General features: G+C 37.6%; 2 protein-coding genes across 2 annotated transcripts in view; one reads left to right on the top strand and one right to left on the bottom strand.

Moving 5' to 3' along the window:
• The window catches only part of LOC124289437 (disheveled-associated activator of morphogenesis 2-like), a 128418-nt gene extending 121929 nt beyond the window's left edge, over positions 1–6489 (bottom strand). The window contains 1 exon segment of the mRNA XM_046726053.1: positions 6398–6489. The gene's annotated coding sequence lies outside the window, so the exon portion shown is untranslated.
• A 98-nt stretch (positions 6490–6587) lies between these two features.
• Positions 6588–26813, top strand: part of LOC124289435 (kinesin-like protein KIF6) — a 28843-nt gene continuing 8617 nt past the window's right edge. Inside the window, 12 exon segments of the mRNA XM_046726052.1 lie at positions 6588–6772; positions 9766–9875; positions 10467–10541; positions 15439–15481; positions 18224–18328; positions 21115–21224; positions 21914–22043; positions 23140–23258; positions 24518–24605; positions 25783–25809; positions 25811–25865; positions 25868–25926. Of these exon segments, the coding sequence (XP_046582008.1) occupies positions 6713–6772; positions 9766–9875; positions 10467–10541; positions 15439–15481; positions 18224–18328; positions 21115–21224; positions 21914–22043; positions 23140–23258; positions 24518–24605; positions 25783–25809; positions 25811–25865; positions 25868–25926 (981 nt within the window). The 5' untranslated portion in view covers positions 6588–6712.

Below are 26813 nucleotides of genomic sequence, written 5' to 3'. Positions count from 1 at the left end.
ATCTCATCAGTAGTTGGACTGGTATTCGGCCACACCAGAGTTGATGAAAAGGGACATACTCAACCACTGGGAGAAGTCCATGCTAACAATTTGAATTTAACAGATAAAATAAATATACTCATGGAAACAAATAAGGGAACACATGAAAGTACAAGTGTTCCTTCATTCTTTTTCAGGTTTCTTCACAAGCTTTGTATTGCACTGTGGGTAAACTTTTTGAAAAGAATAAAGGAACACTTGTACTTTCATGTGTTCCCTTATTCATTTTCATGAGTATACATTCTTTATATCTGTTTTGTTCCCCAAAAATAACTATTTTTGGAACAAGATCTCAAACATTTTGTTCAGTTGCTTACATAGTTATGTTTGTTGTTTAATGCAGCAGGGGTTGCAGGGGTGGAAATAACTTTAAAATTGCAAGTGTACTCCGGTACAGTGGCACATGTAAAATCACTTGCCCTGATAATTTTTCCACTATACCGGACATTTTCTTGTTGATTTTTTAAAAATAAACAACATAATTAATACTGGAAAGTCAACTGGACACCGGTATAGCGTGATATACAAATTTGCTTGCCCGACAGAAAAAAACACTGGACTCGGGCGTCGGGCAATGGGTTATTTCCACCCCTGGGTTGGTGAATAACTGAGTCCGGACATGGCAGTATCACTACCATTGATACACAGATCTACAAAACTAGGACGATCAGACATGCTTCAATCAGCAGCCACCTGATCCCCGGTGATGCCTCTCATGACAAGCATGGGCTACTGAAGACACATTATAACCTGGATCTTCTGGATACATAAAGAATTGTATTGTAATAAAATGGAAACTGATCCACCACTCCCCTCTGTTGAAAATGCAAACTCAGCAAAATGTGAAAAGGCTTCAAGCTGAACAGGAACATTTCAGCGATATTGCAGCAATGTCATCTTATGTACAAAACATACAGGCCAATGAGTGAGTGAGTATGGTTTTACACCGCTTTTAGCAATATTATGGTGGGGGGATACCAGAAATGGGCTTCACACATTTTACCCATGTGGGGAATCGAACCCGGGTCTTTGGCGTGACGAGTGAACACTTTAACCACTAGGCTATCCCCATCGCCCCTACAGGCCAATGACTGATGGGACTAGCATTGATCGTCTGAATACTACAACTGGTTCAAGAAGCTGTATTTCCCAAGTGGTCAGCTGAGTAGATCTGGTTACAACCAATCAGGACACCAGATATATATCTAAGTAGGTCTTTCACAACAAGCATGGTGTACTGCACTGCACAACACAGTCTCATATACATCATGATTCATTGATCACAATATAGTTGATCATGTGCTGTTTAACGCTGCAGTCAGCAAAAGTCAACACATGATGGCTGTCAGTTTGTAAATTGTTGTTTAACCCCTCTCTCAGCAATATTCCATCTATATGATGGTGGTCTGTAAAACAATCCAGTGACTGTCATCATGAGTATCGATGTATGCAATTAGGATATGATGACCCGTGTCAACTGAGTTGCAGATACTGACCACCCGATCCTGTTAGTCACCTCTTACGACAAGCATGGGTTTCTGAAGATCCATTTTAAACCAGATCTTCACACAGGTTTAGATGTTAGTAATTGGATCTTGACCAGAAAACCCAGTATCTGACATCATGAGCAAGAGTAAATCTGTGCTAAGTTACTGATTGGAAATATGGATATAGTAACATAACAACAATAACAGTCCATTTATTAAGCGCATGTCTCCATGCACAATGCATGCTCGAAGCCTCCAAACAATCTGATTATTATTACCCCGGATAACCCAAGCTGCCTGTTAGACGCTATAAGGTTATAGTCACATAACTTTATCCCACCAGGTACCCATTTTCTGCTGGGTGAACAGAGGCAATTTTGAATGAACTCACTTGCCTAAGGTCAGAGACCACATGTATCACATGTGGTTCGTTGTGGGGCAGGACTAAGTCCTAGATACTCTCAGGAATCAAGCTGCCAAACATGGTCACCCATCCGAGGACTCTCTGCATCCACTGTTGCTTAACTTCCCCTGATTTGTGACCTGAGCTCTATGCACAGGACCACGTGCCACCACATGGATATGGTAGGATAGCATGAGTGAGTGAGTGGTTTTAGCAATATTCCAGCAATATCACGGCAGGGGACACCAGAAATGGGCTTCACACATTGTACCCATGTGAGGAATCAAACCCGGGCCTTTGGCGTGACGAGTGAACGCTTTAACCACTTGGCTACCCCACCACACCCATAGTACTGTGTGTGTCATCAGGCCCTTTAAGAACTACCTGCATACTGAGGACTAGCTGTTCATCCCTAAACAAACACACACTGGTGGCCTATTGTCACTGCTACACCTGAGATGAGCTCTTGTTCCCTGTCTCCCCTAGCTGACTGCTTACTAAGTATGTATTGTAGATTACACCTCTTGATTTCACTACACAAATGGAAAATGTAAAAATTTCAAAGATTATATTACTTTTCTACTGGGTCATTCACAATGCCTGTATTTTACGCTGACCTAGTTCTATTGAAAAGTGACATTTGATTACATAGGATTGTGAAAAACATAATTGTAAGCTTCACTTGCAGTGAAACACCTGTTTAAAATGTATCAATGTAAATCAGAGTCTAAGATGAAGAAGTCATTTACATTTGGTTTTGGTTACTTTTCTGTTGTATAAATGCCGCATTCAGAAATATTCCAGCTATATAACAGAGATCAAGACTGGACCAGTCAAACCAGTGGTGGAAATCATGAACACACTGATTTACACATTTGGGATACCATGATCTGCATCAACCAAGCCACTAGATCCTGTTAAAAGCATATTACAACATGCAGTTGCCTCTTAAAACAAGCATGGGTTGCTGAAGACCAATTCCAATGAGTACCTTCAGGTGTAAATCATCCATGTAAGTTGAGGATATATGAAAAAGTCATACTTTTGCTTAAAATCAAACTGATAGGGATTGAATTGAATTGCACATTTTTTGGCATTAATAATTTTGGGTAAATGGAACTTTTTTCTACTATTAAAGTATTTAAGTTGATTGAAAACAGATGCAAATGAAGGTCAGTAGACAAATGCTATCACAAACACTTTCATTACCAACTCAATTTCTCTGTGCTGTTGAAACTATTCCTAAAGAAATGATGCAGGTTTCTTTAAAAAGACTACAAACGTAATCTCACTCTAATTTCAAGTACATGTACAGTTCTTGAAGCCACAAACAAGTTAGATTCTTACTATTTGCCCTTCGGTCTTACGACTTAACTGGGAGACTCCAGTATTGGCCTGACATCAATGTAAATTTACAGTGGTGCATGGATTGTAGGTCTAGCCAAAACAGCTGACTTTCAGCTGACTCACAACCTAAAGAAAAATCACTGTTATTTACAAATTCACACATCTGGATGCTCGACAAAACCTGGTTTATGTAATATCAACACCGGATCACATTTGGGTACCGGAATGATTCAAATGCTTGTCATGTATTTCAGAAATCAAAGGAGTGTAACATACGCTCTGCAAATGTGAGTGAGAGGCATGGGTTTTGTTGAAAACACAACATTTGTTGAAGGATTTTGTCAGTGTGTTTTGTGAAATGTGAAACCAAACTAATGACGCAACACCAAGAAGAATACACAAGAAGAATGCTCTGACATTAGAAGAAATGAGAATATGTTTTGCTTCTTTTGACAGAAAATTTACAGAAAATAATAAATTTGCTTAATGGTTTATATTATCAAACATTAAACAACATATTCGCTGATATCATAGTTGGACTTCAAGATAGGGAATTCCGTGGGTTTTTTTAACAATGAACATTAAGATATGTGGCCTTGACGTTCCATTGTGTGCACCTGGAATTCATGTCAAAGTGACAATTTTCCTTTAAAAGTCCTTTCTTGAAATCATCATGGTACAATTTCTTAATTTACCACTTATTATTCACCTAATTAACAAATGAAATATATAATTGTGTCTATTTTCAACAAAAACACAAACATCAATTTGCGGAATTTTCAAATAAGAAGATTATCGAATGACATTTTTCCTTCATAAATAGTACCCTTTGGACCACTTCATTAAGCAAAAGAAAGAGGTTAAAACATAGCATTAAACATTAGTTATAATAATTTTTCTCTCTTGTTAGTAATGCTTTTTAAAAGCCAAAAACACTTTTAAGTAAAAAAAACGTTTGTAACAAGTGAATTATTACCAAATTAATCCAGGTCATGAAAGTTTTGGAAAATAGGTCATGTATTCATTACATTTTGCTCAAAACGTTACAACATGTTTTACTTAATGAAGGTTATTTGTCAAATACTTAAGAAGCCTTTCAACTTACTTACGGTTTTGACAAGAAAATGGAAAATAAACTTTTACTAAGCACTAAAAAATATCTGTATTTAGTATATGCCATTGTATCCAAGGCGCGAAACAGGCACGATGACGAGTAGAATGTTCCTGTAACATTGTGGGTCTTTGGCATGAGCTAAGTACACACACACAAACTGTCACCCAGAGGCACACCAGTCATTCAAGCTGTGTGCTACATCCTAGTGTAAATGAGTAGACGCCTGTGTAACCATATATGTTCCGGAGCTGTTATTTAAAAACACTCTCTACAGATATGTCCAAATACCATGTCAAGAAAACTTTGGAACTGCTCAAGAATACTGCTGTCTGTGAGGCTGTTAGACTTGCACAAGTCTCTGAGGTAATAATTAATAGTTTAAATGAAAATATCTAAACAAATATAAATAACAGAGTGGCATCTTTACATTGCCCGTTTATCTAGCCTTTTAAAGGATAGAAATACTATGCATCCATGGGCTTAGCCTTCAGTACAGCCTTGGAGCAATGCTATGAGGCTGTATACAGCTGTAGACAGGGACTTGGTTTTTTCCATTTCATTTCAACCATGATATCACGTTATCTTACATCATGAAGTTTGGCTGTGAGTGGGTTCTTTTTTCATAACTGTAGTAGTATAATTGAAATATGTCTGTTACACAAATATGTAAAATATAAACCAGAATTTTAACTGTTTATATTTATCTAATGCATTAGAAATGAAACAAGATCTTGTTGGGTTTATATAAAATGATACATATAATCATGTTATACTGTTTGATGTTTTAATAACTTTGATATCACATTAATTTACATCATGAAATTTGGCTGTTTGGGTGTTTTTTGTTGATAAAACTGTAGTGTAACTCAAAATGTTTATAACCCAAGTAAGTGGAATATAACATCAGAATTTTAACTTTTTATATTTATCTAATGCATTAGAAATAAAAGAAGAACTATCTGTGTTTATTTAAAAAGAAACATATAATTGCAGTACGCAACAGAGTCTTTGTTAATTATCTTATGAGGTCGTGTAGTACAACTAAATATACAGTGGCACTTTGTGCATGGATGGATGTCTGTTCATCTCTGATCTTTACCATCAGACTACATCTCATTAATAATGCTCGGAAACGCTGGAGTATCCTCTGGCATGATGATGAGATGACAAGTTCCCCCAGAATATTTACTTGGGAGAGATACAATCCCACAATAACCGTACGTGCATTCATAAGCATCTTTCTCCAGAACAGCTGCAGGAAAAAAACGAGTTCAGAATCATCACGGGTCTATTGGACAGAAACCAGAAACTCTACGCGTCCAAAATTCGACACTCTTTGTCGTGAACCAGCAAATATAAGTGCATTGTTTACCTGAACAATTAAGGCAATAAAATATGATCGATCCGGGCTGGTGTCACGCTTGAGTAAACCTGCACGTGCATCCGTTCACTGATCGTGTTACGCCACGGCTGAGATCAGACGACACATCGCATATTAAATCCCACGTCCAAATAAACGTGCCAGCATTTGAGAGACACGCTTTTCTACTATTTCTGTGGCTCTTGCTATATACCTAAGAGCATGTGCCCCCAAGCAAACCAGCTAATGTTTTATCCGAGGATGAAAAGTAGGCGTGCGGAGCCTGCGATTGTCAATAAAACTAACCATGGCTCACACAAAGCTTATCATAACAATAGTCTGCCGGCAAGACCACACTGTTGTACTAGATACATGACAGATCATACTGTTTACTTTTCTTTACCTCGTTAAATATCATCCAATATATATAATTCTATTAAAAGATGTTGAATATTTTTACCATTTTCGAAAGCAGGTGTCGAAGACAGCATCCTGATCTGTCATTCAATAAACTTGTTTATGTTAATGTTATGTCGTGCAATATTTATAATTTTGAATTACGTTTTAAAGGAAATAAAATATTCTCAATTAAGAACATGTGGTAGAGATAAAAATACATAAAATTCAAATAAACTGTCATTTCTTACCGTATAACAAACAACGCAGCTACATCAAAGCCTTATCCAACCGTGGTATATCCCTTATAACGACTGTCAAACCACTGAGCCCAACTCGCAGGAGTCACGCTTGTGGAGCACCGGCAAGCTAAAAATAGCCCCAACATTTCAACCAATCAAAAGGGTGGAGAAATTTTGCCCTGCACTGCAAGTGCTTGGCATCATGGAGGAAGGCGATGTAAACATTCCTAGACAACAAGGGTGAAAATGATATTTCTGGCTCGCGTATAGCTTAACTAGGACAAGTATTTTGTGATTTCGGGAGATGACAGCAACTGCTCGAAGATGGTGAAGCAAACAATCCAGATTTTTGGTCGAATAAAGCCGACAAAAGCTAAAACCGGGGTAAGTGTAACGTTCTAGAGTGAAATATGTCCGGTATTCGGGATATGTGAAGTTGCTAACCATTGATAAACTTGTATAACGAAAACTTTGTCAGGTAGATGGGCTGTGATCCATATTGGTATGACTAGGCATTGTCCCAAGACAGGTGTTTTTATTTACTTTTACTTATCGTGTCATTTCTAATTTATGTTGCAATTTTACATAAGAATCTTACACAAACATACAACTTTCAAAAGACAAAATTTGCCTTTTATAATAATTGGAAATTAAAATATGTATTTTAACAATTTAGATCTTACACTTTGTGATTTGTCCCGGATATCCCATATTTGTAGAGAATTAGAGGGGTGCAATGAGGTCCTACATTCAAGATATGGTCATGTCTAGCAAGAGCTGACTGAAGCTAGGGGTATAGATCTACAGTAATCAGCATCTGTCAGTTGGTAAATAGTGTGGGTTGTTGCATCTGCTTTATCACCTGTTTGCTTGGTGCCTATTTGGAATTATTTACAGGCTGCCATTGTATAAACGATCAAGAACATTTATAGATGTCAACTTAAATTTTATGAAGAATGTTTTGGACATTTACCTGACAAAGGAGAAAGATTTTACTTTAAAAATCTGAGTTAAACAAAGAAGTTAACATCCATCATTTTTTTACCTTTTATATATATCACTTCCAAATGCCATTCAAAGACCTGTTATGTTATTACTGAAATATTTCTGACACGGTAAAATAAGATAAACAGATGTGAGAATGGCAAAGCACAAAAACACTGAAAATTTAGCCGGGGTCTTTTATTGCAGATTTACATCAATCTCAAAAATTGCTGGAATATGTTCAAAATAAAGTCAGTCAGTATTGCAGAAATTCAAAACTTTCAAAAGAAATCTGCAGATTTTAGCAATATTCCAGCATGGTGGGGGGCCCCAGAATTGGGCTTCACACATATAGGGAATCAAACCCAGGTCTTCAGCGTGACGAGCAAACTCTTTAACCACTATGCTTCCCCATCATTATGATGTCATAGGTCTATAACAGCAGCAAGGTACACATTGAGTAGCCATCAGAAACTTGATGCAATTATCAAGTGTATTCTGGTTAATTGCTAACAAAACACAGCCTCCTTGTCACACCTCCCAGCCCTGCAATTAGTCAGGTCACATTAATTGATGAAAACAAAGTGCCATCTGTTCAGTGATGCATGATCATTGTGTTGATGTGTGACATATACTTTAGCATGCAATTGGGAAAAAAAGAGTTATATTTCTTCTGTTTTGAAAGCTTATTTAGACAGGTGTACATGGGTACAGGTTAATTTATTCAAGGGTTTTAGATCTGAGTAATAATTAATTGTTGTCCTGTTCACAATTTCTTCCACAATACAACAGTAATATAGAATTGTAGTGTAGATTGCAGTGTTTGATCACATGTTTCGATTAAAAATTATCCTGTTTGGGCATCAGTCCTCGCCTGGAGTCCCTGTTTGTGCCACTCATGTATATTTGTTAAAACATTGTCATCAGTGGTGGTGTGTGGTCTTGTGTGTAGAGCTCAGGTCACAATCAGGTGAAGTTAAGCAACGTTAATGGTTAAGCGCAGAGAGTTCTTGGATGGGTGACCGTTTTTGGCAGATTGACTCTTGAGAGTTTCTTGGACTTCAGTCCTGCCCCACAACGAAGCACATGTGATACATGTGGTCTCACCTTAGGCAAGTGAGGTTATTCAAAATTGCCTCTGTTCACCCAGCAGAAAAGTGGGTACCCGATGGGACAAGTCATGTGACTATAACCTTCTAGTGCCTAACAGGCAGCTTGGGTTATCCGGGGTAATAATTTGTTAGCACTTTGAGCATGCACAAGTGTGTGGAAACAGGCGCTTTATAAATGGCCACTATTTATGAGCCTAGTCTTGATTTCAGTTAGATATTCTTCCGGATGTTTTCAAAGTTTTCTGAGCATGGGTTTAGGGTTGGTGCATCTATAAAAAAACATGCAAACACAGTATCTCCTCATGGAGAAAGGGCATTGACAAATAAAACCTGTTGATACTGTTACAATAATGGACAAAAAATAACTGGAGATATTGAAAGATTCTTTGTTAATTGTACTCCAGTCCGCCCTTTAAACATGTTGGTTTGCCAGTACCCTATATCCAGTGTCAGATCTTGGTTGTTGTGGGTAGGTAGGTAAGCTTTAGTTTTTGTTCCAAAACCTTTCTTGTTTTACCAAAATGATAGGGACATTATACACTCATATCTATCAAGTTGCTAATTGAAATATTGATAAAGAATGTTACACTTTATGTTTGTTTCTTTGTTTAATGCTCCCTTCAGCAATATTCCAGATGTTTGAGGCAATATGTAAGTAATCAAATCTGGACCAGACAGTCTGGTGATTGATATTATGGAGCACTGATATACACAGTTGGGATAGGATGACATGCATCAAACATATCAGTGATCCTGACCATGTGATCCCATTTTTGCCTCTTATGACAAGCATTGGTTTCTGAGAACCGATTCTAACCAAGATCTTCATTAGTAAACAAATCCAATAGTTACATTGAATGGAAATATAACATTATATAAGTAAAGGTGTTTTTGAGGGATCAGACAATTATCATGATTATGACTAAACTAATCCATTTTGACAAACAAGTGAGTTTAGTTTTACACCGCTTTTTAGCGATATTTCAGGAATATCAGGGTAGGGAACACCAGAAATTGGCTTCACGTGTTGTACCCATGGGGAATCAAACCCGGTCTTTGGCATGATGGGCAAATGCTTTAACCACTAGGCTACCCCACCGCCCTTTGACAAAACGAAATCACCAAATTCAAAGCCGATAAAAATGACTAAATGACCGGTCATAATTACCTGGAGTACAAAGTTCACAAATTATTAATATTGGTTTACCTTGTCTTTTCATGTATTTTGTTCACTATAGAGTTAAGCTATGTGATAATGAAAATGCATTTTCTCTACGACAGCGTTATGACGTTGATGATGATGATGAAGGATGTCCAAGACTGACGGTTACTGTACCCAAGGAATTAGCAGAGGGTTTCATCAACAACAAGAGGGAACATTATAAGTTTCGGTCAGTAACCATAGTTACAGTCAATCTTTATCCATGGGTCTTTAAAAATGTCACAGACTCATAAAATCACAACTTTGAATTGCTGGAAATGTGGAATTAGTCTAATGAGTTTTAAAGTTAGCCTTGCTAACAGAAAGAGAATGGGAGTTTTTGAAAGCAAAACAAAATCCACAGTGGAGTGCCACAGTATGCAAAATATCTTTGTCCAGTAGTATTGAAATTATTTCTTAGAATATTGAAATTATACTTACCAGGTTGGGATTGATTATTTGAATCTCTGAAATTTTTCATCAACTTAATGTTTTCCAGTGGACATAGTGAACATTAAACATATTAGTCAACTAACCTGATTTTCTTATAGTCTCTTTTTTGTGTTGATGAAGGTGGATACACGTTTGAGACAAATAGAAAATTTATAATGATATTTAGATTGCTAAGTGGTGATTGACTCATTGTTATTTGCTACTAGAGTAGTTTGCCCTAATATATAAATGACAACACATATGCCATCAATTTCAACTTGTTTCAACATTGGCAAAATGTTCTGTATCAATACTTTCTATATCCTTGTTTTCTGTGTCATGTTTTCAGTTTTGAGCGGGTTTTCGATCAGAAGACTACACAAGATGAAGTTTTTGAACATGTGGCCAAACCAGTTATTGACAAGTAAGTTTCTATCCAAACAAAGGATTGATTACCACAATGCAACAGTAACGAAATATCCCTTTTCAGGGGTGGAAATAACCCATTGCCCGACGCCCGAGTCCAGTGTTTTTTTCTGTCGGGCAAGCAAATTTGTATATCACACTGTACCGGTGTCAAGTTGATATTCCAATGTTAATTATGTTGTTTATTTAAAAAATCAACAAGAAAATAGCCGGTATAGTGGAAAAATTATCAGGGCAAGTGATTTTACATGTGCCACTTGTACCGGAGTACACTTGCAATTTTAAAGTTATTTCCACCCCTGCTTTTAGCTGTTGATAGGGACGTACAAAAAACTAAGTTTACAATGAACATGCATACAACAAACTCATGTAAAAATGAACTATTTATTTTTGCCTGTCCACTTGCTGTATAGTTTATTCAAAATGTTTATTATGAACTATTGTTATAACAAACTAAAATTAGTCTTCCCTTTGAGTTGGTTATAACATTAGTTTACTGTATATAGATGAAGAGGCTTAAATGTTTCATTTAACATTATGACGTTGAATGTAGAATTAAGTTACAGTGTAAAAATCCTTTAAAGTTTGGAAAACAAAAATGTAAAAAATTTAAAAATTTGAAGGAATTGATTTTCCCCATTTTGCAAAGTGCACATATTTTGGAATCCTTGTTGAAACACTACACCACTCCAGATTGATACAATAAATACAGGTGTTTAATGTAAACAGTTGCATAATGGACTGCTTAGTTCCCTGGAAAAGATCTGTAGCTTTTTTAATAAACAAAAAATAAATGTCTGCTGAATCATATGAACATGTCAAGTGTGAGAGTATGTGCACTGATTCTCTTCATTAATACATTTGTATGTCTTCTATATTTTGTCCTCTATTTGGAAAAAGGGAATATCATTTTTATTGCTTCATTTAATGCACTTAGTTGAAGTGATGAGTCATCTTTCATTACATACTGAAGCAGTGACAGGGAGCCATATTACCTTACATTGCACTCCTGGGATCTAGCCTTTGTGTTTGGTTAGCATAGTGATTAAAGCAATTACTCGCTGTATCCAAGATCCAGTCGGAGATCCAGGCTAGAATTGGTCTTCAGGAAACCCATGCTTGTCGTAAAAGGCGACTAACCGGGATCAGATGGTCAGACTCGCTGACTTAGTTGACACATGTCATTGCTGAGTGTAGCATTAAACAGCAAACAAACTAACCACCCAGCACCATATCCAAGGCCATGGTTCAGTTCCCTACACAAATACAATGTGTAAAACCCGTTTCTTGTGTTTCCCCATCTTGATATGTGACATTGCCAGAACTGATGTAAAACTACCCTTTCTCCCACTATCACATCAGGATTACACATCTCTCCACAAAAAATGTAGATGTACATCAAAGAAAATCCCTTCATTTTCCACACGCCTTGCCCAGTGGTCAAGATAACTCTAAATAAATGTGCAAATGACCAGTATCAACTGATCATGTTGAACTAGTCCTGTAAATGTGTTAACCTATCCATCAGTGTGTGTGGTGTGTAAACATCCACCTGTTTATCACACAGTTGTAAATACGTGTGATATCTTGTTATTGACACCTCGGCTTGTAAACTGTCCCGAGATATTCCTTCACAGGGATTCACATCTGTAACCCTGACTGCCAAACATCAGCACTTAAAGGCATTGTTTTGACACCAGTTTGTTCTGTTGGTTTCTGTCAACATTGTAACTTCCGAGAGTGAATATTTTCATAATTATGTTATTGTTTAGTGCCTTTTATAGTTGATGCGTCATTTGACCGAACTGTCTCAATCATGTTATCTATTTTGAGGGACTGTCTCAAGATGTAAGATTTAGAATATCTTGAAAACAAACCTGCTTTTGAGTGAGTGAGGGAGTTGAGTTTTACGCCACACTCAGCAATATTCCAGCTATATGGTGGCGGTCTGTAAATAATCGAGTCTGGACCAGACAATCATGTGATCAACAGCATGAGCATCGATCTGCGCAATTGGGAAACGATGACATGTGTCAACCAAGCCAGCAAGCCTGACCACCCGATCCCGTTAGTCGCCTCTTACGATAAGCATGGGTTACTGAAGGCTCATTCTAACCCGGACCTTCACGGGTCACCTGCTTTTGAAGAAACACTTGTACAGTATAAGTATAACACAACACAAGTTTCTTACAATGCAATATCTATTGCTGTTGTTGACATGGTTTCAGAGCTGAAATAATAAACTATAATACTGCAATTCATCCTGACTTGATAAAGTACTACCATGAAAATTTATCAAATATCTTATACTTTTTCATTTTCATTTATCCTTCATTATAATACACTCCCCCTGTTTAAGATTGTGTCCCATCTGGGATTCGAATCCACACCCTCAGAGTCAGGCAGATCACCAGTTGTCTGACATCCATTTTTGTGGAAGCCACAGTGGCTGAGTGTGCTGGTGATTAGGTGCCTGATGCTGAGGGTGTGGGTTTGAATCCCAGATGGGACTCCACCCAACAAAAGTACTAGAATCTGTGCTTTACACAGAGATGCATACCTATACGATTTTATCGTAGTCGCTGCTAATTTTCGCCAAAAAGAAACAACAAGAAGAAATTATTGCTGATAATTGGGAAATCTGCTGTTGGAAGTATGTGAAATTAAATCTTCACTCTTGATTAGTCGGGACTCGGGACTGATAAAACCCCGTATTTCCCTCGACACGATGTGATAACTTATATAATTATATGAGTTGTTAACAGGATGATATGAGTCATTAACATAATTATATGAGTTGTTAACAGGATGATATGAGTTGTTAACATGATGATATGAGTCGTTAACATAATTATATGAGTTGTTAACAGATGATATGAGTTGTTAACATAATGATGAGTCGTTAATATAATTGTATAAGTTGTTAACATGATGATATGAGTCATTAACATAATTATATAAGTTAACAGGATGATATGAGTTGTTAACATAATGATGAGTCGTTAACATAATTGTATAAGTTGTTAACATGATGATATGAGTCATTAACATAATTATATAAGTTGTTAACAGGATGATATGAGTTGTTAACAGGATTATATGAGTCGTTAACATAATTATATAAGTTGTTAACAGGATGATATGAGTTGTTAAACATAATAATTATATAAGTTGTTAACATGATGAGTTAGTTAACATAATTATAAGGAGTTGTCAGGATTAACATAATTATATAAGTTGTTAACAGGATGATATGAGTTGTTAACATGATGATATGAGTCATTAACATAATTATATAAGTTGTTAACAGGATGATATGAGTTGTTAACAGGATTATATGAGTCGTTAACATAATTATATAAGTTGTTAACAGGATGATATGAGTTGTTAACATGATGATATGAGTCGTTAACATAATTATATGAGTTGTTAACAGGATGATATGAGTTGTTAACATAATGATGAGTCGTTAACATAATTGTATAAGTTGTTAACATGATGATATGAGTCATTAACATAATTATATAAGTTGTTAACAGGATGATATGAGTTGTTAACAGGATAACATTAAAATTGTTAACAGGATGATATGAGTTGTTAACATGATGATATGAGTCGTTAACATAATTATATGAGTTGTTAACAGGATGATATGAGTGTTAAACAACAAACAAAAACTATAGGCCTGTGTGGTTAGTCAAATCAATAAGTCAAGAAATAGTCATAGATTACTAATTGTAGATGAGCTGGTTGTTGGAGAACCAAATCGTGTTGTCACACCCACAAGTTTTGAATATTTTTCTAAACAGGAAGGCCAAAATTTGAAGTGATCCTTGGGCTAAGATGATCATAAAGCCCATACATTTACATGGACATATGACCGTGATCGCACTGATATCTTTCATGAACGTTGTTCCTATTATGATAAATAAAACAAGATAGCAAAGTTGTAGGAACTACTGGCTACATCTCTTCATACTTGCCTCCCCCATTGAGCATTGCATCATATGACTCAATATTTAAATTGTATCAGTAAATTCAGAGCTATACCTGTTTTTGGCTTGAAAATGGTGTTAGAATCTACACTGAAACATCAATAAACTACGTAGCAATAAACAAGAAGTTGTTATGCATAATGTGATATGCTTTTATTATTTAACATGTGTTAATGTTTACTTGACATATCAATAAACTACGCAATAAACAAGAAGTTGTTATGCATAATGTGATATGCTTTTATTATTTAACATGTGTTAATGTTTACTTGACATATCAATAAACTACGTAATCAACAAGAAGTTGTTATGCATAATGTGATATGCTTTTATTATTTAACATGTGTTAATGTTTACTTGAAATATCAATAAACTACGAAATAAACAAGAAGTTGTTATGCATAATGTGATATGCTTTTATTATTTAACATGAATATCAATAAACTAATAAACAAAATCATAATGTGATATGCTTTTATTATTTAACATGTGTTAATATTTGTTATGCATCAACATGAAGTTGTTATGCATAATGTGATATGCTTTTATTATTTAACATGTGTTAATGTTTACTTGACATGTCATTTTAAGGGTGAGAAAAAACTCAAATTTTGTTAAGTAATTCAAAGGAACTAAGTTTTTAGTGAGTTCAAATAACCACAAAACTATGTGGTTTGGTTTGGCAGGCAACCACAATTTGATGCATATTTGGGTTAATCCTGAGCATGTGTAGATTACATTTTACACAGTTGTTTATTCATGTCTTTCCCATTTCCTTTCTATACAGTCCCTTTGGCATCTTTTAAATCCTTGCTACATGATGAAAATATGACTTTTTGACAATATTTCTTGTCCATTTATCATCTATATTACAAGTGAATCTTTTATTGTATCTTTCAGTGTGTTACAAGGCTACAATGGCACAATATTTGCGTACGGACAGGTAGGTGTTGTTGAAGACTGCACAATATCTCGTTACAGGTGTGCTGGCAGGTAAACCTAGCTTGTGTCAATATTATTACAAGGTAGCGACTGTCACCCCTCACAGTTGTGTTAGGTTCGTTGTCATTTACACAGCGAGGTAGAAATGAAGGAGAGTGTGATCGCCCCACACCACAAAACACAAGTTTAAATAACTTTAAACTGTAATTAAATATATTTTGTCTCAAACTCTAATTATTTTGATGTTCGAGTTTTACTGAAATCACGTTTTCAATGTATTCTAAGTGTTGGATAAATTTATTTATACTTAGCCTAAGACTTGACTTTATATGTGAAGTGTTTTTTTCTGAAATGCCCTTCAGTGATTAAGACAGGTATAGTCAAAGAAGTTGTTAAACGATGCTGGACTTCACAGTCATTTAAACAGGTTCATTTTTTCTGAATAGAAAGAAATATTCAGTTTTGACAGATGTTGGGACTATTATGTTTGCAGATTACAATTATGCTAAAACATTTTTTGACCATCATTAACTTTTATTTCTTTGTGAGTCTGTTCCATCACATATGTTGAAATTAGAACATGTATTTCGACTTGTCTGTTTTTATGTGATGTTTGTCCTGGGAGTTGCTTGGTTCTGCATCCTAAATGTATAAAAATTCAAAATGAATACAAATGAAACACAGACTACATCCACTGGGACACAGAATTCTTTTTCAGCATGTTTTTGAATTAGTGCTGATATGTTTTATAAGATGGTCTCACTTAAAATCTTTCCATACATATATGTGTAAAAGATACAATGAATAGTTGAAAGTGTAATGGTTGGTTGGTTGTTGTTTAACACCACACTCAGCAGCATTCCAGCGATATGGCTGCGGACTGAAAATAATTGAGTCTGGACCAGACTATCCAGTGATCAACAGCATGAGCATCGGAAAGTGTAATGATCTCCTAGTGCCAGCACTTGTAGATTTGTTTCATGTGGTTAACTCCATATTTATAACTAACATCCTCTCAGCATGTGCAGTGAGTGAGTTCAGTTTTACGTCGCACTCAGCAATATTCCAGCTATGTGGCGGCAGTCTGTAAATAATCGAGTCTGGACCAGACAAACCAGTGATCAACAGCATGAGCATCGATCTGCGCAATTGTGCCCTGATGACAGGTGTCAACCCAGTCAGTGAGCCTGACCACCTGATCCCGTTAGTCGCCTCTTACGACAAGCATGGGTTACTGAAGGTTCATTCTAACCCGGATCTTCACGGGTCTCAGCATGTGCAGTATTTCATTACTTGTTATGGAGTACTGTATTCATGTCTAGACATTTCTCTGGGATCCCCAACCTTTGAACATCGGGGTTATAATTGATATTCCAAAGCACATGCTTGTTGTTAGAGGCAACCAACAGGTTTGGGTGGTCAGACCCTCTGACTTGTTTGACACATGTCATCTTATCCCAACTTCATAGATCGATGCTCATGATATCAATCACTAGATTGTCTGCTCCAGATTCAGTTATTACAGACCACCACTATATTGCTGGAATATTGCTTAGTATCTCATTAAATAACAAATAACAAACTCCGATATCACCAGTTTGTCATCTGGCGCCCTCATTTAATTATCTTAGCTTCGAGTCACCTGTATTCCCAAAATATACAATCCAGGTAAATCCCTAGTTAACTCTATACAGCTAGACTAGTTATCTTTGTTATGTCATTGAACATGTCTGAAACTACACAAAAACGAATATTACTTAAGAAATACAGTTTGCTTTACCACCATTTATAGTGTAATAAAGCACACTTTCGCCCTGAACTATTATAGTTAAAGCACTGATGAAGTACTGTCGGCGCCTTTGATTTTTTACCGAAGCATCTTAGAATGTAATACAGCAATTACTTGAACAATTCCTTTTGTTGAATGCGTTCAATAGGTTAGTTCTTTATTTCTTCACCAGAATGATCCTGATGTAAAACCTGAATTACAAAGGGAGGTAAAAAAGTTTTGAGAACTCACTACCTAAAGTTGTGAAACAGCTATGCCGCTAGTAGTATAGCATACATTGATCTTTCATGAGATACCTGTGAAAGTTTCAACACCTTGCAACAAACAGTATTAATATTGTGATAACTGGAAGGGAGATAACCTACTGATACAAGAAGTTCTCGAAACTTTTTGACCTCACCTCGTACATATGTGCTTGTAATCATCAAAATGATATTATTACTCGCTGTTAATGTTGTCTTTTGTTTGGATGGGGTTTTAATAGTAAAATAATTATAATTGAAAGGGAAAGCATGACCATTCTCAAAAGTAACACAAACATGTATAATTACTGTGTTTGTTCTTTCATTATGTTGAATTACTACAATGTTGAATAAGATTATGTATGTAGGTTAACATCTTAATCAGTATTAGTTACACTTATCAGAGCAGTACACAAGCTACATGATCTAGACAACCAGTTGGGTGACTTCCATTTTTGTGGAAGTTGTGGTGGCTGAGTGGGTTAGATTGTTGATTGTGTGCTGGCGATTAAGTTAATCTGAGAGGGTAGGTTCGAATCCCAGATGGCACTCAACCCTGATCTACTAGAATTTGTGCTTTACTGAGAAAAACATATAACATATGTTACAGTATTACCAGTAATTGTTGCAACACAATAGTGGTTCATGTTGCCTTGGATTTTTGTTCTAGTTGTAATAATAATGACATTCTGACTTGATCACTATATTCCAGACTGGCAGTGGTAAGACTTTCACCATCACAGGAGGGGCAGAGAGGTACATTGACAGGGGCATCATCCCCAGAACTCTCTCATACATCTATGATAAAATTGAGAAGGTAATAGTTTCTTCTCTATGGCACATTATCTATTATCCCTGCTGTCCTTTGTAAACATATGTCACATTTGTCAATATTGAAGTGGGAAATGCCAGTATTGTCACTGGTTGAGATTAAAGTCAGATATGATTTTGCGCACAGTCACTAGAAGTCTCAATCTGCATCTCACTGCTGTCTCCTAAAGTGAGGTGAGGTGAAATTGGGTTTTATGTCGTGCTTGAGAATATTTCACTCGTATGACGACGTGCATGCGTGTGTATGTGTATGTGCAGCTGCTTGTACTAGCCCAGACTTAAGCTGGTTTTATAGTGCTAGCCCACTGAGATACCATGCCGCAGTGAAGCATGAATACCCCACTCAGACACATTATACTGACTCTGAGCCGACCAGTCCTTGTTGTACCCATAAATGCCGACCGCCAGGCAGGGACCAACAAGTACCATATGTTAACGTCTTTTGGTATGACGCGGTCGGGGATCGAACCCGCGACCTTTCCTCAGTGTCTCATTCCATGGTTCAGTCCCTTACTGTCCCTCTCAGTGTCTGAGTCACTTGTCCTGTCTCACTCAGTGTCTCATTCCATGGTTCAGTCCCTTACTGTCCCTCTCAGTGTCTGAGTCACTTGTCCTGTCTCACTCAGTGTCTCATTCCATGGTTCAGTCCCTTACTGTCTCTCTCAGTGTCTGAGTCACTTGTCCTCTCTCACTCAGTGTCTCATTCCATGGTTCAGTCCCTTACTGTCTCTCTCAGTGTCTGAGTCACTTGTCCTCTCTCATTCAGTGTCTCATTCCATGGTTCAGTCCTTACTGTCTCTCTCAGTGTCTGAGTCACTTGTCCTCTCTCACTCAGTGTCTCATTCCATGGTTCAGTCCCTTACTGTCTCTCTCAGTGTCTGAATCACTTGTCCTCTCTCACTCAGTGTCTCATTCCATAGTTCAGTCCCTTACTGTCTCTCTCAGTGTCTGAATCACTTGTCCTCTCTCACTCAGTGTCTCATTCCATGGTTCAGTCCCTTACTGTCCCTCTCTCAGTGTCTGAGTCACTTGTCCTGTCTCACTCAGTGTCTCATTCCATGGTTCAGTCCCTTACTGTCTCTCTCAGTGTCTGAGACTTGTCCTGTCTCACTCAGTGTCTCATTCCATAGTTCAGTCCCTTACTGTCTCTCTCAGTGTCTGAGTCACTTGTCCTCTCTCACTCAGTGTCTCATTCCATGGTTCAGTCCCTTACTGTCTCTCTCAGTGTCTGAGTCACTTGTCCTCTCTCACTCAGTGTCTCATTCCATGGTTCAGTCCCTTACTGTCTCTCTCAGTGTCTGAGTCACTTGTCCTCTCTCACTCAGTGTCTCATTCCATGGTTCAGTCCCTTACTGTCTCTCTCAGTGTCTGAGTCACTTGTCCTCTCTCACTCAGTGTCTCATTCCATGGTTCAGTCCCTTACTGTCTCTCTCAGTGTCTGAGTCACTTGTCCTGTCTCACTCAGTGTCTCATTCCATGGTTGAGTCCTTTACTGTCTCTCTCAGTGTCTGAGTCACTTGTCCTGTCTCACTCAGTGTCTCATTCCATAGTTCAGTCCCTTACTGTCCCTCTCAGTGTCTGAGTCACTTGTCCTCTCTCACTTAGCGCTTCACTGTTGCCCAAGTCAGTAGGACAAATTTTACTTCATATTTCAAGTTGATCATGTTTCCTCATGTTATGATTTTATGTTCTCTTCGATTACTTACCATGTTGTTCCATGCATAAAAACTATCTGGCAATACACCAGTCACATAACATTAGCTATGAGTGTAAATATTTTACATTTATTGAGCAAAACCTGCAATTAAAATGACACAATGCTAGAATATATTTCTCATGGTAAAATATTAGTTTCAGATACTATAGTTTTCCAATTACTGCATCAGAATTCATCTTGTATCATTGGGTATGTTTTAACTAAATCACTGGTAGATCGCAGGGAAACGTGTGCACAGCTGATTCCTATTTCCGGATCTGTTTACGAGACAAATACACACGGTAATCTTAATCCCTGCATATAATACAATGCCCAGCAAAAACAAATTAGAATTGAAAAGGTAAATAATCTTGTCTAGTGAGGTTTATTTGCAAATTTGATGCTTCACTGACAAAGTCGTTTTCTCTTGTTCGTTCACATGAAGCGATACAATGTCGCCAGAGAAAAAGTTTGACCAAAGTGCAACTTATAGATAAGCCGACCCCCCCTCTACAGCTTTTTTTTGGCCCTAAAATTTGGCTTATAAGTTATTGACGGTAATATACAGTATCTGCTTTTCGCCTGATATTGTATAGAGCAGCTCGGGGCAGTTTGCTGCTATGGTATTTGACTCCAGGGACCCCTATATCTTGAATAATTAAGATTATGACTAGAACCACCTGACCATAATGCCTTAAATATTGCACACTGGGCTGTGAAATTTATGGAAATGTGGATTTAAAGTTTTGCATACGTATCTATAATGCATATATCTGATGTATGTTGTGATGTTATATAATGGTACAAAATGAGACACAACCATGTATGGGAGAATGTGTACTTGGTGTATGAATTGTAACATACGATGTGCTGGGGCTCCTTTCACGAAGCAACCTTTACTAAGGTTAACCTTAACTCCCTTTCTTTAACATTGCACTAAGGTTACCTTAGTGACTTACGATCACCTTAGTGCTTTGTGGAAGGAGGCTCAGGTATCTTGTTGTGTGTGTAATAGCATTGGCACAACCTTATTATCCACTTGTTGTCTGACTTATGTCTGACTGTGTGTTGTCCAGAGCCCGGAGCTGTCTTTCACAGTACATGTGTCCTACCTGGAGATCTACAACGAGAGCCGCTTTGATCTCCTCGACCCAAAACATGAGGCAGCAAAACTGGAAGATCTGCCGTATGTAGAACAGTAATGACTAGTCAGCTTGCATAAAATAAAGTCTGTTTATTTCAGTTCGTTATAGCCATATTGGGAATTCAAGTAAATATACAGCACATAAATATATGTCTGTCTGAGTGTCACATGTCGGTGCAGGAAGGTGTCCCTGATGGAAGACTTGGACCAGAACATCCACCTGTCTGTCTGTCTGTCTGTCTGTTCTGTGTCTGTCTGTCTGTCTCAGTAGTCATATGTCTGTGCAGGAAGGTGTCCCTGATGGGGGACTCAGACCAGAACATCCACCTGAAGAACCTGTCTGTCTGTCTGTCTGTCTCTCTGTCTGTTCTGTGCCTGTCTGTCTGTCTGAGTGTCTGTCATGTCTGTCTGTCTGTCTGGAAGTCTGTCTGTCTGATGTCTGGAAGTCTGTCTGACTGTCAGAACATCCACCTGAAGTCTGTCTGTCTGTCTGTCTGTCTGTCTGTCTGTCTCTCTGTAGTCATGTATCTGCAGGAAGGTGTCCCTGATGGATGACTCGGACCAGAACATCCACCTGAAGAACCTGTCTGTCTGTTTGTTTGTCTGTCTGTCTGTCTGTCTGTCTGTCTGTCTGTCTGTCTGTCTGTCTGTCTGTCTGTCTGTCTGTCTGTCTGTCTGTCTGTCTGTCTGTCTGTCTGTCTGTCTGTCTCAGTAGTCATATGTCTGTGCAGGAAGGTGTCCCTGATGGAAGACTCGGACCAGAACATCCACCTGAAGAACCTGTCTGTGCACCAGGCTGCCAGTGAGGAGGATGCTCTCAACCTGCTGTTTCTGGGGGACACCAACCGGATGATAGCAGAGGTACAGACATCTTGACTACCATTCGTCACCCAGGTGGTCATCAGAATCATTTATTTCCATCTGCACAGAATCACCACTTACATTATATTTGTGCTTAAACTGATCATCTGAAATCAATTTGAATCTGTAGGCACACCTGAGTTTAGCTGTGAATCATTTTCATTACACTCAGTATAGGCTTAAAAGTAATGCTGTGGATTTAGACTTTGCTACAATAATGTTTCCTTATGGAAATGTACCAGAATATGTTTGAAATATGAGAAATCCTTTCTAATCATATGCTCTTTTTATCATGTTAAGATTTGTGAGTAAGGGTTAAATTGTTAATTATTATTCAACTGGTTTCAAGTTTTAAAGATTTGTATGTTTGATGCTTGTTTGTGCCAAGCTGAAATACTTTCCATTGAAATGGTAATCCTGACACCAGTATTCAAGTTTTGTGTCAAAGATTTATCTGACAGGAGTTATTCCCCTTGATGTGCTTACTACAAAACATTGACAATGTACAAAGTAATCTGTTGCATATTATGGAGGAGATTAAGAGTGATAGTAACAAAAATGGAAATCTGATAACTGGTAGTTTGTGGAAGCTGAGTGGGTTAGATAACTGACTTTGTTGTGATGGCAATTTCAATGCCATATTCTGAAAGTATGGGTTCAAATCCCAGATGGGACTCAGCCCAAAAAGTACTAGAACCTGCACTTACTGAGTGTAATCCAAAATATGACATATGTTACATTTGACTCATTTGGGAAAGGCAGGGGCCATGGGCCATTTTGCACATAAGAAGAACAAATGGCCCTTTAAAATTTTGAAGTTTACTATTGACACAAGGGCAGTGGTCATTCTAAATTCAGAAAATGGTTAATAATCCTGAAAATGGCCCATTGTCAAAGTTCTCTATCCCAATCCCTGTTGACTACTTTCTAGAAGGCATTGTGTATTCATGAGTAATAGTAGTGATAAAGATTTTTCAGAATGGCTATGGTAAGTAATAGTGCGGTCATCACAAAGTTTTCATAAATTCTTTGACACATTTGCACAGAATCTATATTTTATCATCTTCTGCATGACTCACATGTATCTGCCTCCCAGACCCCCATGAACCAGGCATCTACACGGTCTCACTGTATCTTCACAATACACCTCACAGCACGGGAAGCAGGCTCCGCAACTATCCGCAGGGCCAAGCTGCATCTGGTGGATCTGGCCGGGTTTGTCTGCACAGTTTGTTTACTTTGTGTGAATACCTGAATACATTGGCCAGGTACCTCAGGCGTGTCACAAGCATTGAGTATTGAGGATCTGCTTGTTACAGTGGTATTTACTAAGTGATAAGGGTTATCAGATGCCATGTTGGGAGTTCTTGGTTTGAATTGGTTCCGAGCAACCTGTTTGGCTCTGAGAAACCTATACAGTGCCTTTTTCCATAAAGAAATCTTACAGATAATTGTAACTTGGATACTTTAACACAGACTTACAACAATCAAAGTGCATAGATCCCTTTGTGGAGTAGGAACGGTGAGGTAGCCTTGTGGTTAAGCGTTTGCTTGTCACGCAGAACACCTGGGTTTGATTCCCCACATGGGTACAATGCGATGCCCCATCTGTAATATTGCTGGAAGATTGGTTATAGTGGCCTACAACCACCCTCAATCACTTACAAGTAATATTTCAATAACACAATATTTCAGCCATACCATGAATGAAACAAGTAATACTTCAATATTCATTATGGACAATTACATGAAATTGGTTATTAGGGCTGTGCAATATAACCGGTTTACCGGTATTTACCGGTTCAAACCTGAAAACGATACGTATTGCGATACGCTGATTGAAAACCGGTATTTTGACTTGCATTCGGAAAACTTCGTAACACTCAGAAATCTTCGGATATGTCCTTGTTTCATTTGTGCCAAAGATTATTCACATTTTTATTTTATCATGATTAAAAGTTGTTATTAAAGCTTAATCAAGCCTAGTGATTTTGTTGTGTTTTTGCTCTATAAATCAAGAATTAACTTGAATAAGATTATAAGTAGTTTTTTGTTTAAAAATACTTCATGCAAGATATTGCAATACATATCGCAATACATGCTTTCGCATCGCAATATATCGCAATATGAAAATTCTCTGCAATACCCACCCCTATTGGTTATGGATATTGATAGTTAGATTAGGATATGTTTATTGTAGAAGCAGGCTCTACTGGTTGTAAGAACAGACTAACATGATGATTATATGGTTGTAACATGTGACCTGGCTGATTGTGTGGCATGGTACCACAGTGGCGAGGATCGGTGTTCATTTCATCAACCACATGTATGCTTGGCTGTGACATTGCTGCAAAGTGTAGCTGTGGTGTTAAGAATAAGGAATCGCTGTGTATTCATCCAGATAGTACGGAGTTAGTATATGCTTTGAAAACCAAGGATCCACCCCTGATGTGAACTTGGTTTCCATCCTACAGATCTGAGCGAGTGTCCAAGACAGGGGTGAATGGCGTTCTGTTGACTGAAGCCAAATACATCAACTTGTCTCTCCACTTCCTGGAGCAGGTGAGTCAGGGAGGCTAACTCTGGGTGGGCAAATTGTTGGACTTGATGGTGCCATTCCATTTCCGTGGAGAGATTTCATTTAACCCTCTCGCTGAGGATTTGACATGTCAAACATATATCATCACAAAGCTGGTATTAATCAACTGAAGTTTACAGTCAAGTGATGTTCTCATTTAACAGTATGTATAATAAAAACAATATTTATCTTGATCATCTACCGAAACAGGTGGTGAGGTAGCCCAGTGGTTAAAGTTTCGCTTTTCAAGCCAGACCCGGGTTTGATTCCCAACATGGTACAATGTGTGACACCTATGTCTGGTGTCCCTGCTGTGATATTGTTGAAGTCATACTCAGTCACTCACTTATATTCTCTTTCCAAATTAACTGACCAATCCTGAGATAGTTTCAAACAGGAAGTAAAATGAAAATGACTTTTGGCTATCAAACAGACATCATAATTAAATTCAAATGATAATTATAAGATCCAAGTAAGTGAGTGACGTAGAATACACACAGCTTGCACAGTCATATGTATCGTTGTTTGTTTGTTTACCCACCCACGCAAACTTTTTCACCTTCATATGGCAACTATAGTCTGTTTGCAGTGAAAACGTACCGATGAATTTCACTTTAAACAATAAGTAAATCAAATAAAGTGAACTTAAGATTGCGAATCTTCATAATTTTTCCTTGCCAATTAAACATTTAAATTTCAGAATTTTGTTCAACTTAGGATAAAAGTTGTTTAACAGACGATCATAGCTTCGAATCGCGATTATTGGTTTGTATTACAAGGGTGTAAACGCAGTAATTGGAACAGTGATACAAATGCACTTGCAGTACGTGATGAGCGTTAACTTAGACCAACCCTACTTGTTCTCGGTGTTTCATTTAATGTGCATACCCCCTTGTAATACAAACCAATAATAGTGATTTGAAACTATGATCGTTTGTTAAACAACTTTTATCCTAAGTTGAATAAAATTCTGAGATTTAAATGTTCAATTGGCAAGGTAAAATCATGAGGATTCGCACATCTAATTTCACTTTATTTGATTTACGTTTTTGTTTAAAGTGAAATTCATCGGTACGTTTTCAGTGCAATCAGACTATATTTGTGCTATCCCTGTCCATATGGCCGCAGTCACTGACGCTTCTAATCGTCTCAATGTTGCAGGTGATCATCTCCTTGTCAGAGAAGGGTCCGCGTCCACATCCCCTATCGCAACTCCATGATGACGTCAGTGCTGCGAGACAGCCTCGGGGAAACTGTATGACCACAATGATTGCTACATGCTCAGTTGACAAGAAAAATATTGATGTAAGTCCTTCATTATATTCATGAAGATCCTAACATGACATTTTGTTTGCATTTAACTGTATTCATCAATACCTCAGCTATATGGCAGTGGTCTGTAAATAATCCAGTCTGGACCTAACATTCCAGTGATTGACATAATGAACATTGATCTAAACCATTGGGATATAATGACATGTATCTACTAAGTTAGGAAGTCTCATTATCCCAATATATTAGTTGCCTCTTATAACACAGGGGTGGTGGAGTAGCCTAGTGGTTGAAGCATTCGCTTGTAACCATGAAGTCCCGAGTTCGATTCCCCACATGGGTACAATGTGTGAAGCCCATTTCTGGTGTCCCCTGCCGTGATGTTGGTGGAATATTGCTAAAAGCGGCATAAAACGAAAGTCACTCACTCATTCTTATAACATGAATATTGTTTCTAAAGATTTTGTAATCTTGATCTTTAGGGGGTAATATGACATTTAGGATTCCTACATGTGAATATGTGGTGGTTTAAGACCATGTGGCAATATATGGATCTGGAATCAACTATATATAGGGGTGAAGGGATTACTAGATTGGAACATCTACCTATTTAAATAGACTCAACCAAATCCATATGACTTATTGCTATAGTTTCTCCAAGGCTGTGGGGTAGTAAATTGTGTTCATCAGCGAAGTGAAATGAATATGATCCTTCTGTGATGTGGATATAGCTTCAACTCTCACAAGGAGTAAATTGTGTTTGTGAAATGAATATGATCCTTCTGTGATGTGGATATTGCTGCAATCTCACTTTTATAAAGTGATCATAATGCTTAGGAGTTAAATAATTTTCAGTTTCCTGAATCAACCATAAGACTGACACAGCATGCTCACAGTTGTAGATACAGATGACAGCCATC

This window comes from Haliotis rubra, unplaced genomic scaffold, assembly GCF_003918875.1.
Source record: "Haliotis rubra isolate DU_JTF1 unplaced genomic scaffold, ASM391887v1 Scf441, whole genome shotgun sequence".
In the NCBI taxonomy this organism is placed as follows: Eukaryota; Metazoa; Mollusca; class Gastropoda; order Lepetellida; family Haliotidae; genus Haliotis; species Haliotis rubra.
This window is presented reverse-complemented; position numbering and strand designations above follow the sequence as displayed.